At 37.1% G+C, this 14,711-nt stretch overlaps 2 protein-coding genes across 6 annotated transcripts; both read right to left on the bottom strand.

The window, feature by feature from the left end:
- Nucleotides 1-103: 103 nt before the first annotated feature.
- LOC141901196 (uncharacterized) lies at nt 104-1,216 on the bottom strand. The gene has a single exon (XM_074788306.1). It carries the CDS (start codon nt 1,214-1,216, stop codon nt 104-106), a length of 1,113 nt encoding a protein of 370 aa, XP_074644407.1.
- Nucleotides 1,217-4,798: 3,582 nt separating this feature from the next.
- Nucleotides 4,799-14,229, bottom strand: LOC141901929 (protein DENND6B-like). 5 transcript variants are annotated; one of them, XR_012618875.1, is made up of 22 exons: nt 14,071-14,229; nt 13,410-13,448; nt 13,218-13,260; nt 12,983-13,092; nt 12,445-12,525; nt 12,009-12,194; nt 11,864-11,923; nt 11,464-11,519; nt 11,285-11,345; nt 11,118-11,179; nt 10,306-10,401; nt 10,123-10,217; nt 9,705-9,770; nt 9,526-9,590; nt 9,331-9,357; nt 8,435-8,524; nt 8,295-8,348; nt 8,104-8,213; nt 7,906-8,008; nt 7,603-7,677; nt 7,192-7,481; nt 4,799-7,107 (listed from the first exon to the last, which is right to left on the bottom strand). XR_012618875.1 is itself a non-coding variant. In XM_074789513.1 (21 exons), the coding sequence occupies exons 1-21, from the start codon at nt 14,227-14,229 to the stop codon at nt 7,359-7,361; spliced, it is 1,761 nt and encodes a 586-aa protein (XP_074645614.1). In that variant the 3' UTR covers nt 4,799-7,358. The 5 variants fall into 5 exon arrangements, 4 of the variants coding, with proteins under 4 accessions (XP_074645614.1, XP_074645615.1, XP_074645616.1 ...); XM_074789513.1 differs by having other exon boundaries at nt 4,799-7,481; XM_074789514.1 differs by lacking the exon at nt 9,331-9,357 and having other exon boundaries at nt 4,799-7,481.
- Nucleotides 14,230-14,711: the final 482 nt, after the last annotated feature.

Raw genomic sequence — 14,711 nt, 5'->3', positions numbered from 1 at the left:
CAAACGGGAATTAAGACTTGCATGGATCTTTTATTCAGGTTACATAAATCGTGAGATTTGCAGATTCTTTGTCTGAAAAAACGTTAAGTAATCTAGTGTCCGCTTAATAACAAACCTTCGCCTCAACACCTTCGTTTCCCAGATAACCGCAGATATCGTAAAGTTTTTGTTTGTTGAGTTTTGTAATGACAGCCACCTCGGTTTGACGCATAAATGGGTTTTCTCTGGCGATCATGTTTGAGACGACGCCCACTATTTCCTTATGACCCTTCTCAGTCTCAACACAGGCGGCCGCTCCAGACATACCCGGCATCGAGCGACATTGACTGATAATGAGACTGTTGAACAAAACCGAGTACGGATTGACAACACACGACGATTGCCAGATCTCGTCGTGGGATGAGATTCTATTTTCAGAGAATCCCGTGTAGAAGACTCGCCGATTGTACAGACGTTTATTCATCGCTGAAAATTTCATGTACGATCGGGATCCGCTGACACGAACGTGAAGGCGCAGTATTGCGTAATCAAATACCGCACGACCGATGTCCCCCATACCAGCCGACGCCTTCCATTGTGGGGCGACATGCACATTAGCAACGTAATAGATCCTGAGACTGAATGAGTCTGGAACGGCCACTTTAAGCATGTGGATACTATCGATAAAATTACGTCCATTGTGGATACAATGTGCCGCAGTTAGCACATGTTTTGGTGTGATCAGAGTCCCTGTACATCCCCCTCCAATTTTGACGATGTTCGTTAAATACGACTTAGCCACTTTCAGATCAGGGACCTGTCGTACTTGCTGCTGTGAAGTACGATAGGTGGGGCTCGAAAACTTCTTTTTCAACGTTTTTGCAACTGGTACCCATTGCCGATTCACTAAAACTAAACAGGAGAGTTTGCCGCCACCAATAACACAGTAGCGAGGTAACTGCCCGAACTGTGTCGTCTCATCACTGTCACCAACGCGCTTCCACCAAAAACGACGTTTATGCAGCGATAGTAAATTGGATCGTTTACGTAGTTTGTTCTGGTGAGTTTCCCTTCGATTCGCATCAAAGAAATCATTCAAATCCAACATCTTAAACAAGTTTTTATCAGTATCCGCATTTTCTACGACATCGACAGGTGTGGGCGGAATTTTGTCAAGAGCAGCGGCGAAAAGTGCCGGTAACAGGATGACACATGTAAACTGTAGAATGTAGAACATGGCTCTCTAATATTCACGCTTACCTTGCTGGGGTAAATCTATGGTGTTTCAAACAAAATCGTTCCTAGAACCACTGGAGATCACTTAGCACTTTCCTTACTATGTCCCGTGTTATTCTACCTAAAATTCCTAAAATTCACAACTAAAGTAAACGTTCGAGAAGTTCGTGCCTTAGTTTCGCGGCAATAATAAATTTGCAGTAGATATTTGACAATGTTTCTGCCAGCCGATCAAAAGTGCAGCTAGTTTGACACATATAATTCAACAAAATGCTTTCACCGTTTTACGTTCGACAGCTTCTTCGAGAACACTGGAATCCACAAATAGAAAACGATTTGCGTTCGCGACAGATTTTTATGCTGACTTGCGGCTTCGAGGGTGATTTTATTTTTCGAAATGTCAGCGCAACGAGATGAAGTTATTATGCCCTCAGTTTAAACTGAATTCTTAGCCAACTTGAGAAACTGAAAGTCGAGAAGCGCCTCTCCTCGCGTGCAAGTTCGCGTGTTGTGTTCTTCTAGCGGTGAATTGATGACGATCTATTCCGCGTGACAGTTCTCGAATACCCTTATAAAGACCAATTATTCCTCATCTCGCAAATAGATCCGTTACCAAACACTTAAAGCAGTCGTTCGATTTGAATTCTCAGAACTATTTAACTTAACTCGACGACACAAGTCGAACTAAGTTCGTGCGATCAAATTACCCCAATGGGATGAAAGCGAATAGAATATGGTTACTGGAAGAACCACTTTAATTACGAGCTGAGCGCGGGAAGATGGCTGGAAGTCCTCCACCTCCTACACTGACGCCGATAGCGGAACTTTCGTTTGTGGTGACGTTGATAAACATCTTACCCGAAGATTGAATGGATGAAACATGGCCAGCGGGATTTGATGCAAGGCTGCGGCGAAAAGAGCGAAACCATCGATTATCGTCTAATAAGTTTATTCGTAGACAGCGCGATGTGCGACGAAATTAGTTTCAATCTTTCCGAAGACGTGACTTTTAGGTCTTTTGATAACACATGAACCCTACCGATGATCACTTCAAAGCAGTCAGCGCAAAACTATAATTTTCCTGACACAAATATAAACTAGTGGTTAAAGTATTTACACAAGTGTTTGTTCTGCAATAATTGTACTCCGGGGCTCGAGGGGCCAATCCTCTCGTAAAGGGAATTCCTAACTTCGTCACTCATTAAACAAAATTCACACGTGTCACTCTCCGCGCATTCTTAGCCCACGCCCCCACCCGGCATAATCAAAAGTTATCGGCAATAAATGAATTCTATTTCAAGTTGTATTTTTTAATCCCTAAATTTCCGATCATAATATTGTCCCTTCAATTTCAAGCATGAACGACAATGTTCGAATAAGTTGTCCAGATTTATGCGACGTATCGAATTGCAAACCGATGTCAAATTCGAAAGACCGTAAAATGCACTTGTTTATGAGAGAATGATCAAATCACAAGACGAGAAACGTACTCGAATTGTGTGATTTGTGACCTTGAAACATGATGCCGAAATTACCCATTTCACCGTAAAATGAAATATATATATTGCCCACAGATGAATGAATCGATCGGGAAGTCAAATGTAAACGCGTTTATTTTCACTGAAAAAGATTCCGGCTCTGGTTTTTAATTGCATCGTTTTATAAAAGCACGAAGTGAGTTATTTGAAATTACATGTTGTATTATAATACGTGATCGTTTGATTAATGTTCATGCGTTGCACTACAAAATAAACGTGGAAACGATAACGTCTTCGCGGGGTCGCCAGAAGAGTTTATTACATTAATGGAATAAACCGGCTCAGCCAATCATGCCAAAACGGTCTGGATGGTTCTTTTCCCAGTGAAACACCAATGCCACTTGGGGTCCATATCAATATTGTTGTCGTGTAGGCTCCGGGTGGTAAGGCAGGGGATTCGGAGGTGCGCTAATTCACTCAAAAATGTCGTATATACATGTATAGATTACATGTGTCACATCGGCTCTTCACACGTATGAGTATACATGAGACATATCACGTACACCTCCATCCTCTTGAGACTAAACGTTTTTTTTTGTGCCAACCATGCATATTAAACACATATGTTTTAGTATGTGTGTGTTCTGGGAGTCCGTTTTAACTAGCCAAAGCAGATTCACAATCTGAAAATAGGAACACATGTGCCCTTAGTAAAATACCGAAAAGAAGATTAAACTCAACCAAGTTATCTAGATCTCTAGAGAGATTTTATATAAACTACGTGTTGTTGAACAGCATTGCTTTATTTCATCTGATATTCACGATTTTACGGATATATATAAACATGTTCATGGCGGATACATGGCTTGGTAATCAATAACGCAGGAACGATGTGATAATATCCTTTCATGAACTCATCTTCCATATCAGTAGGTGTGTACGTACACCTAAAAATGCCCTCACATTGATTAACAAGAAAAAAATCAAAATGTTCTCGAATGATATTAATGAAAGTCTCGAGCTTGCGTTTACCAAAACCGATGATGTTTAATGACGCGTCACCATTAACAAATTGAAAGTAACTTCACATTTAGTCGTGAAAAAATCACCGATGGCATTGAAATTAATCATATTCTGTTCACAATATCAGATGTCAAGATGTTTATTCTTTCTATTCCCTCTGTTTGTAATCCTCTATATGTGACATGACGTACGCAGCGGGGGCACATACACAAGCACTGATCACGAACCCGTGAGCCAGCTTCTCGACGAATGAAACGCGATTTTTCGGTGGTCCTGATACCAGTGACGCTCTTTGTTCCACCTGCCGGGTAACCAGTCGAGTAATCAGTACATTCCTGCTGTTGGCTAATTTCACCAATCCGGACATCTCGGCAAAGCTGTATTTTTCAAAAGAGAAAGAGAATGCTATTTTCCCTCGCTGAATAAAATGGCGCTGATAACGATAAATAAGGGGCGGGAGTTATGTGTACGCTTTGCGAGGTGATTTATGATGTTTTTTTACAACCGACGTCCGGCTATAAAAATAGCGAAATATCCGACGAAAACGTGTATTCCGAAATGATTGATAGGCAAATCAGCTGAAAAACGAGGAAATGTAGAGATATTTTTTAACATTGCATTGAGAAACCTTACCGCAATTTTCTTATATATCTATTCATATATACAAAATTTATATATAATACAACTCCAAAAGAAACAAAAATAACCTCGGCAAACCCTAACTGGAATTCTGTATGAGTTGCCATATTTACATTATAGGTTGCATAATGATATATTACTAGCAGGAGGTCCATAATTCAGGATGATTTAAAGATCATTGAATATCGGGGTCTGATGAATTAAAATGTAAGTCAAAGGTGACTGATGATGAATATCCGATTATGTACCGTAAACGTTCAGAACCAATGATGATATACGCTGATAATGAATGATGCAGTGTCGGGTGAAGTACATGTAGTATGACTCGCTAGTAAATATCGGGAGGAGAGAGAATATTGACCACCAAGAAAATGAATATCTACGTCGAATATTTTCAAATGTCAATAACTTTATTAAAACATAAAGTATTCACAATACAGGAATGAAAACAATGATACTAGTGTACATCATAATGAGTAAAACAAAACCAATACAATGATTGAAGGTGTGAGAAGAGCACACTCGTATACAGACTAGACATAAATCAATTAGTTTTGAGTCTAGATTATGAGGGTTTCTGTGAATAATCACTGGCTAAAGAAAAACCTATCACGAAGTCTGCATCGTGTGAATTAATTTGACTTTAGGTAGAAACTTGAATTGTTAAAACACATATAATATCTTCGGCATTGTCTTGTTGAGCAAATAAACACATATCACTTCTAATAAAATATCAGAGTAATAATAATAATAATAATAATAATAATAATAATAATAATAATAATAATGATGAGCACAAAGCATTTTCGGTCTAAACCTAAACTATTAATTCAGAAAATAGAACGTGGTAGTTTGTTTTTCTGACTCACCCGCATAAAGTTAGTCTAACAGAGAAGCCACAGAAGCTAAGGTGTACAAGGTTATATACATCCATGATTTCTATTCTAATTTTGGCTCGAAGGACAGTTCTGGATTAAACGTTTCAATAATCCCTTGGTTATTCTACAAACTATTCTCGAGTCCAAATATCTGTTATATGATTAGACCCTAGAGGAGAACTGTTTCATAACGCGTCTTCTTACTATCTTAAACAGATTAAAAACAAACGGTTTAGTAACTTTCTTGCCATTGGGTAGCCACAAACCCAGCTTAAAAAAATATATACATGGTATTAGGTTTATATTTAGATTTTGTAATGGAGATTTTCTTTGTCACAATGCCATTTACACAATAAGACTTTGTACTAATTGACACAATTTAAAACATGATAAAAGACAAGAATTAAGTCAGATCATGATACATATAATTACTGAACTAAATGTGTCGCTTAGACAAACATAACGATCGAAGGGACCTATACTTAGTTATTGCCAAAATCACATTTGATGAAAATGATCAATTAAATGCTTAATTTTTGAATGACAAATCAAGAACAATTCTTTTGAAAAGTTTTTATCGAAAGTACATTCATATGAACAATTACGAATTTATCAGGATATATTTAAGTCAAGTTGAGAATACAAGGTGGCAGCACGGTTGGCAGTTAGTATTAAGTACATATTTTTCTGAATAAACCCCTGAATAATTATAGACTGCTTAACTGCCTGAAAACAACTGAGACTCTTTATTATAGTTCTGTACATATTTACAAAAAATAACACGATTCATTCATTAAAAAGAATTCAATACTGTTAACAGATTTTGAGTAAAGATTCTATTATGTCAATGATTAACATAGTTTACCGGTAACACGCAACTTCTCAATAATCTGGAGCCAGTTCCAGTTCAGGTAAATTTGTTAGAATCAGATTATCACCGATGTTTTAGACTGAGAGCCAAATCTTAACCTAGAAATATGGAACTGGCGAATTTCTGACTTAGAGAAAATCTGACTTTGGAATACAAGTTTCTTTGAAAAAGAGAAAGAATAATCGAAACCATGAATATCAATCCAACATAAGCGACTATCAGACTTATGCTGATCCCAACCACACGAGGTTTACTGTTTTTAAAGCTTTTTGTAGAACTGGGCCTAGCAGAGTTACAATTTACATCTCAGTCAATTCTACCTGGGAACTGCATTCAGCTATCATAGTAACGATGACAACTGAGAATACAAAGAATGCAGATTTTGAGATATTCCCAGGAATTAAACATGTAATAGCATTACCTTAATTATCAATACCATTATCTACTAAACCATAATAGCATTATCTACTTAACTGACCCTTGAAGTACATAGTACAACATATCCTGGCTCAAACCTTATATAACTCCCTAGGAGACAAACATGACGCTCTATGTAATGCAAATAATCACGCTGAAAAAAAACTTCATATAGTTAATCGTTACCTCTGTAAACATATCAGTAACATTAAGAGACTGGAGATTGGAGACAACTAGTTGCAAGGCAGTTTTCGGCGCATGAGAGGAACTGGCTGGATACGATCAGTTGCTAGAATGTGTCGATGTGAGCGAGCTTACGATTGGTAAGCGTCGATCTATCTCCAGTTCCAGCCAGTTGCCCATGTTCTACTTTTGAGCAACTGGTTGTACTCAATCGCAGTCATATCTGTCAATGTGCGCGCTCTGGATCTCGACGATCGACATGCGCCATGCAGTTGCTGCAACTGACCGGTTGTAACTAGATTTCGATGTGTGCGGGGTAATCGTTCGGTAGCAACTAGTTGTCTCCAATCGCAGTGTCGATGTGCGCTAGGCTTTAGTTCCTATTCAGCACAACATACCAGTTCTATATTTACAAATTTAACAGAACAATGAATATAGTCATTAATGTATACAGCAGTAAGTACAGGTCACTAGAAACAACACTTACTAATGAAACATAAGCAACCAATTTACACAAACTGAAGCGTCAATACAAGAATTGCACCTAAACTATTCACAAGTCCTGATCGCCAGCAGGACTGATTCAGATTCAAGTTCCAGCGTTTAGAAAATTGCATCTTGTCACAAGAAGTTTTTTTCGAGTTAAAGCAACTGTCAGTTGCTGCGCAAAACAAGCCGTAAGTCCTCGGGTAATGATGCAATAATACTCTCTAAATGTAAGTGTAATTGCTCCAGTTTATCAGCTGTCACTGGAATCTTATCGTTTCGCGCACAATTCTGAAAAATATATACAAATACACTAAATATCTATGGTAGAAATGGTTTATCCTGCCTTCAGTAGAAATGAATTGGTTAGATTTGAAGGTTTACAGAATTAATCAAAAAGGAATATATTTACCAGTTTCTCACGTAATCTTAACACTAGATCGACAACTTCAACTTCTTGTTTACCTTTGATCCATTCCATCAAATCCTAAAATCATTCCAGATATCATCATAAACCAGTTTGATAGTTTCAACTGATTGCGAAATACAGTAAACCAACTGTAAGTCAGATGTTTTGGGACAAGAAGCTCTACTTCAGTGTGTGTTACATCATCAGCTGGATATCATAGGAGTTTAATCTTCTGACTTTCAGTACTTGTGGTTTGCAATAATGAGATAATTTCCAAACACAAATATTTGTAATTTTGATACTCACCGCATCACACAATGCCTCGACATGTAACGCTTGTAATTTCTGATTTACTTCTAATTGTCTCTGATTGTACCAGCCGGCAAAATTCACTGATTTAAAAAATTTCCTAAAAATACAGATTTTTTACCAGTATCAATCAAAAACAATACATGTACATACGTAGGTTTAACAGACTGTGATTATCAAAGATTGGACAGTTACCTGTACAGACCGACCCAGTCACCCTTCAGACCAGATGTTAACTGTGGACCAGAATGTTCAATTGTTTTCAGAAATTCCTCGGTATCAAATGGGCGCATTGTAGGCGGACCCTGAATCAAAAGATTAATAACTCTCACTTCACGAGCTGAATATCATATCTGATCTTATAGATCTCAAGTGTAATTAGTTACCTTGTGAGGTGATATATTTCTTTGTAGCGGCATCAGACTAGCCATATACCTCTCCTGTACATTAATAAATACAGGAAAAAACATTATAGAAATACTGTACATGATATCTAGACAAGGGATGATACGACAATAGTACATACCAGTGGAATCATAAAGCTCTGAGTAAGTTCTAGTAAATATCGTCGTAGCATAGCATTCTGTACCTCAACAGGCCGTCGAGTTTGCATTCCCTAACATACATATAGCATAATATTTAACATTGATTTTACAGCAGAGTTTGACATACAATACATAAATTATAAAGCAAAGAAAGGAAGGAAAAGCGATGGGTTGAATGACAGGCAGGTTTATTTCAAGTTTAAAAGGTAGTTCAGAAAAATTGCAACTTTTATAATCATTCATATTCCTTATTCATGTCCGACCATCAAAAACTTTCTAAAGTCTATTGAGAAATGTGGGATAATATTGAGCGATGTCATGCAAATCGATAATAACTCATGTCCTAAAACACGTTGAATAGTGGTGTATGAAAAAAAAAATAATCAAAAAATACTAATAAACCATAACTAAATACATGTTGAAGATCACATATAAAACATGGACAAAATCGGGAATAGGATGAAATAATATGAAATTCCTAAATACCACAACATATATCAATGATATAAAATCTAATCAACTTTAGATGCACTGCTTTTTGCTTGATGTGTTTTGTTTACCCAGTGCGGTATATATCTGTTGAGTTTAGCATAATCAACTTGAGAAAAAAATACCATGATACAATGCACCGATGTTCTAAGCAGCTTTATTTACAGAGGCTGTTCTTTCACCTCGTATCGATATAATGACGTACACCACAAGCTGATTAGCAGATAGTTTCAAACACAACACTTCATTCGGTGCGAAATAAAATTAGAATATAGTTTAGAATAGGACTTTACAAAATCGTACGGTCGAAATTCAATTCAAATGTATACACAAGTTCCTATATGTATGTATGCATGTATGTACGTATGTGTGTGTGTATTATACCAACCTGACTAATAGTGTCGTTATCAAGGTACTTTAGATGCAAATAGAAAGCAAAATATATAAATGTTTAATCTAAATAATTGACTTGATCATTAACTGTTAATTCATTTCATTGAATTACAATAAGCTAGCATACACTCTTCGTACAATGTATCATATAAATGACTTGGTGAACACAGTTTTAAAAATGAAGTCTTACCTTTGCCAGTCGTTTAAGGATAATTTTGTCTTTTGCAAGAAATGCTTTGTATCTCGTGTAAACACCTACAAATAATACCAAATTCAACTATTGCACCACTGACTATTCAGATATATGAAATGAGGAATGGTTTATCTATCATTATGCAAACTACTAGAAGCAGGCGTGGCAGAAGCTACCTGGCTTTGAATCCATTGTTCGCACGCTCCCACCTTTCTTAATCTTGTTGAAACTTTTAGGCGGTACTGCAAATCAAAAGTCGTGGAATGCAATATTGAAGCCGATCAGTAGTGAAAAATTAGTCGAAATAGAAGAATCTAAAGCCTAACAAGATTCGCAGTGTAATCAAGCTATACCAAGCAGTAATCAATCATTTACTAGGCATTACATTACATTAACAGATGAATCAAATCAATTATAACCACGCAAACATATAACGCAATATAATTCTGTATGCTAAAATGAAGTGAATGTAATTCAATAGCTTATAAACTTCACTGACAATGGAAAACCTCAAATCATTCGAATAAATGATGTGTTTTCTTGCGCATGCAGATTGAAAAGTCAAAATATATTCATTGCTATTCAACTTCATACCTTCACTCGACATTTCACCAATTCGAAGTATATGTGGCCAATGCTGCAACGTCTTGGCGAAGAATGGATTAGTTACACCTAGTATGACTGGTGGGCTGAAAAATTGAATATCCGAATGCAATGCCTTTATTCAACAACATCAGATTTGTAATCATTGATAATACTGTAATGAAAACAACTTACGGAGCTTGAGTTCGTGTTGTGTATTCCTTGAATTCGCTATCATGGATCGTGAAATATGGCCGATAATCGGAACAAAACCGAAGCGGCCAAATCATACTAGAAAATACAATCAGTACAGACTCACGTTATTCAGACATCAAAGAAACTTATACACTACTGTATATAGATTACTAACTACAATTAGATATTAGAAGTTAACTCAAGCCCATACATAACCAGCCCTTTTTTGCGCTTTCCCTGTTTCTGCTTTTTCATTAACTTAAGGTATCAAAAGCATGTGTTTTTTACGGAAGCGATAAAGGGCCTCGAGTTCCAACTCGACAAGTCGCCCTATTTATGTCGACATATCGCAATATATCGCGTCAAGTCAACATGAATATGTCGACATATCGTGACGTTTTCACGACAAATTTCGCTTTTTCGCCCATTTTCCACGGGACAATCCCTCATTTGAAGACACGTCTAAATGTAAGATGAGGATGCCAGTGATATGATGACTGAGTTTCAAGTCGTCATGAATATGTCGACTTGTCGCGAGGAAAGTGGTCGAGAAAACGAAATATGTCGTCAAAACGTCATGATATATCGACATATTCATGTCGACTTGACGCGATATATGGCGATATGTCGACATAAATATGGCGACTTGTCGAGTTGGAACGTGACAACTCGAGGCCCTTTATCGCTTCTGTAGTTTTTAGTTAGGGTCCTGGAAGTGCTCATCCAGAAAATTAAAGAAAAAAAATTTATGGCTAAGAGAAGCGATTGCATAGAGTTATGGGAGGACATCTCTTCCATCATATTTCAAGTACCTGACTAGAGCTTGTACAGCAGTAGCGCAGATTGTCGGGGAGGATGCCATCACTACGATCGGCTACAAATTAAAAAGAAAACATTTAGACACATAGCCCTACAAGGAGGAATACCATTATTTCCCCACCATTTTATATTTATTGATCACAGTGAAATGAATGGATACCTCAGAAGCAATGACTAATTCCCATAACATCTGAACATGCGGCAGAACTGGTTGAAATGCACTAAAACGAAAACACAATTGAAGAGAAACTCTATAGCAATAAATACGATACCGATTCAATATGTTGACGTAGATAGACATTCATTTACAACTGAGTCAGAACGCAAAATTCAATTTACCTGAATAAATCAACTTCATGTAAGGTAGGTAATATTGTGTGGACAGGTAATGATGGCTGTAAAATAAAACATCACAAATGAAAATGACAAAATAATGATCCACGTTTGGACACAATCATCCGCCTTAAGGATTGATTCAAATTGTCAATTTATCTCGATGAATAGCACAAAATTCACAATTTCTAGTAGTGAACATTCTGCCTTTCCCGAACTTTGAATGAAGAGTAGGGACATCGGTCAGATGTCGGGCAAACAAGATAATAGCGAGTATGCATAATAATGTCCAAAATGTTCAAATGATGGGTGTGACATGGACATAATCATACGTCCCAAACATGCAATGAAAAATTTTTGAACATATACGCTCAAAATCTTGATGGGATTAATATGCAATACTTACAACAGGTTGTTTGGTTTGATTGGATGATGCACTTTTATCAGATCTCGATGGGACACGAACCTAGAACAAATAATACAGCAAATAAATGATAATACAGGTTTTCTCGAGGCTTTATATACAGCGATAAAATGTGTACAGCACTTACTTGTATAATGGAACCCATGATGGGAAGATTAAGAGTTTCACCAGGAAATGGAAATGGCCACTGATCAATGTCATGACACGCAGCTTCTAGACTAGGTTCACCGTTGTCGAAATACTCTGGAGCGATAATGCTTACCAGGTGGGAAAACAGATTCATAAATGGAAGTTTCGATATTAGCACCACAGACTGAAATAGATTTAAATTGATTAACTACGTAGTTCACTCAATACCACAGAAAGAAAATAGTTTGCTGCAGTTTTGTGGCTTTTTGAAATTTAAAAAAATTTTTTTGTAATTTTATTCGTCTTCCAAGATTTTATGTTACTTGATTTGAATAATAAAAATATATGATTTCAAATTTTTTATAGAAAAAATCTGTACTCTAGGTAAATAAGAAGAAAGGTCTCATAATACAAGCATGATTTCTGAAAATAACCTTCTGGAAGTATCCTCTTCTAATTGTTTTATCTTTCGTTTGGCGAAAGTAGACAAATCCATAGTAATATGCTCCATCACACTGAAATATATTCCTCAAATCATAACTGAGTGAATTAACTACAAATACCCAATAGTGGCTATATTCATACCATCAGCATAAAAATACGTGAAGGTTAAGGGTTGGAGTCAGGTAAGGCTCCACAGGGCGGCCACTTTTATTTGACTTGCTTATTCCTTGACTTTTCCCCGACATGAACGTTGTTTTCCCTGACTCGATCTGCTAAGGATCCAATCAATTAACACAGTCAAATTTGTAAGACATGAACAGAAACTGATTTTACGTGTGATCTAGCAATCTCAACAAACTTCCCTGATTTTTAGTTTTCTTTTTAAACAAAATTTCCTGACTTTTTGTAAGAAATTTCCCTGACTTTTCCCTGTTAGAGTTAGTGGCGTAAATATAGCGAACGCCTTAAACATCAGCAACTTTCACATGCATAATTCGATTTTAAAGATCAGGTTTTGAATGATTTTACCGTAAGTGCAGTCGGAGCATTACAGTTATAATCAACATGCGCCAGGGTCGTTGCTCGTCTATTTCCACATTGTCGTATCCGGAAATGAAACTGTGTATCTCCCATACAACCTTTAATGTGTAACAACATACAATTCATAACCATAAACATGATACTTATAATATTTAATACATCACAAACTGTTTGATGAATTTCAAGCAACACTATTCAAAATTCATCATCTATTATCTCTTACCTGAATTCGAGTCTGGGAACGATAAATAGCAGATGTTCATTTTCTGTAAAAGATGAAATAAAGAACTGTGGAACTGGTTTCAGATACTGGGTATAAGTCTGGGTGGCAGTCACAATTCATTGATAATAATAATGAGGGATTTCTCTTAAGGAGCTTAACAATCAGACTAGAATAAAACAAAAACTAACACACCTCCTTTTCAGTCAACTTTATGTGACCAGGATATATGAGCTGAAATTACAAAGTGATTGAGCGTGTAATGTAAACAAACTGGATATAGACGCGGCATTATTGCAGTGAACGCTATTTGTCAAAATCTACATGAAATAAGATGTACCAAGAAAAATACCAACAAAATTATCAGGTAGGGTTTCCAGGGTTAGGGTCCAGATCAGAGGGTTAGGGTTAATTCAACAGTTAGGGATAGGGTCGAGTGCTATAGCTTAGTGAAAACATTCAGAGAAATTCAACGCAATATTCTGGCCCAGCCCCAGGTACGAATACTGCTCTGTCTGCTCTATTTTCTCTTATTTTGTTCTCCACACTTTCGTTCGTGCACCAGTCCAGTGCATACGCAGTGTAAAATGAGCTTATCGTCAGAACGAGCCATTTGGCATTGATTGCTGGCAAAATAGCGTTAACAAGAATAATGCCCTGTCCGCAAAATATTACCTGGCTTAATAACAGAATCACTAAATGAAACAGTATCGTTGACGATAGTCACAAAAAAGGTCAGTATCTTCTTTCCTTTGTGACTTTTTGTCAGACACTAGATTTTAGACACTGTCAGTGTCAGTGACTGTGTGTGAGCCAGTGAACCGAACAAAATTGACTACATTTCAGTATAATTTACCTCCATCGCTTGCCCTATCTCTAAATCAAATGTCACAACGCATGCACAATGCAACCAGCTCGAGAACCGATCCCATGGTAAGATCGTAGGAGCGTCATCGAGGTCATCGGACAGCGTTTTATCGATGTTTTCAAAATTTGACAACTCCGTAGTCGCCATTTGATTTGATGATAGGTGTTGGATTCTATTCCCAGTCACTAGCGATCGATCACGGACGTAGGCAACGGACAATTCAATTCAACTTTTCATTATTGATTCATTTAACTTTCACAAAAACATTGTATGATTACATCAAAAATGAATAGTATAAAACATCCAGAGTAAATCAATATTTTAGACATTGAATACTGATCATCATGAAAGTTGCAGCCACGTCTCGCTTAAATGATTAGGGTTTAATCCTTCAGTGTGGCCATGTATGCCGGCTTCGGCAATCTTTAGTGATCATCGGCTTATCGCCCATTGGACCATGCATCGCGTTTAGCAAAAAATCTTATGGTCAAACTCTCAATAATCAGACGAGGCTGTGGTGGCCTTGAGTAGTTGTGTCTTCAAACCAGGGCCTGACCCACTCAGTATAAGTGCGATGTTTGCATCTCCCCAGTCGACTGAGAATCAAACACATCGAAAATAATACGAAT

The sequence above is a fragment of the Tubulanus polymorphus genome, chromosome 3, assembly GCF_964204645.1.
Source record: "Tubulanus polymorphus chromosome 3, tnTubPoly1.2, whole genome shotgun sequence".
Taxonomy (NCBI): Eukaryota; Metazoa; Nemertea; class Palaeonemertea; order Tubulaniformes; family Tubulanidae; genus Tubulanus; species Tubulanus polymorphus.
This window is presented reverse-complemented; position numbering and strand designations above follow the sequence as displayed.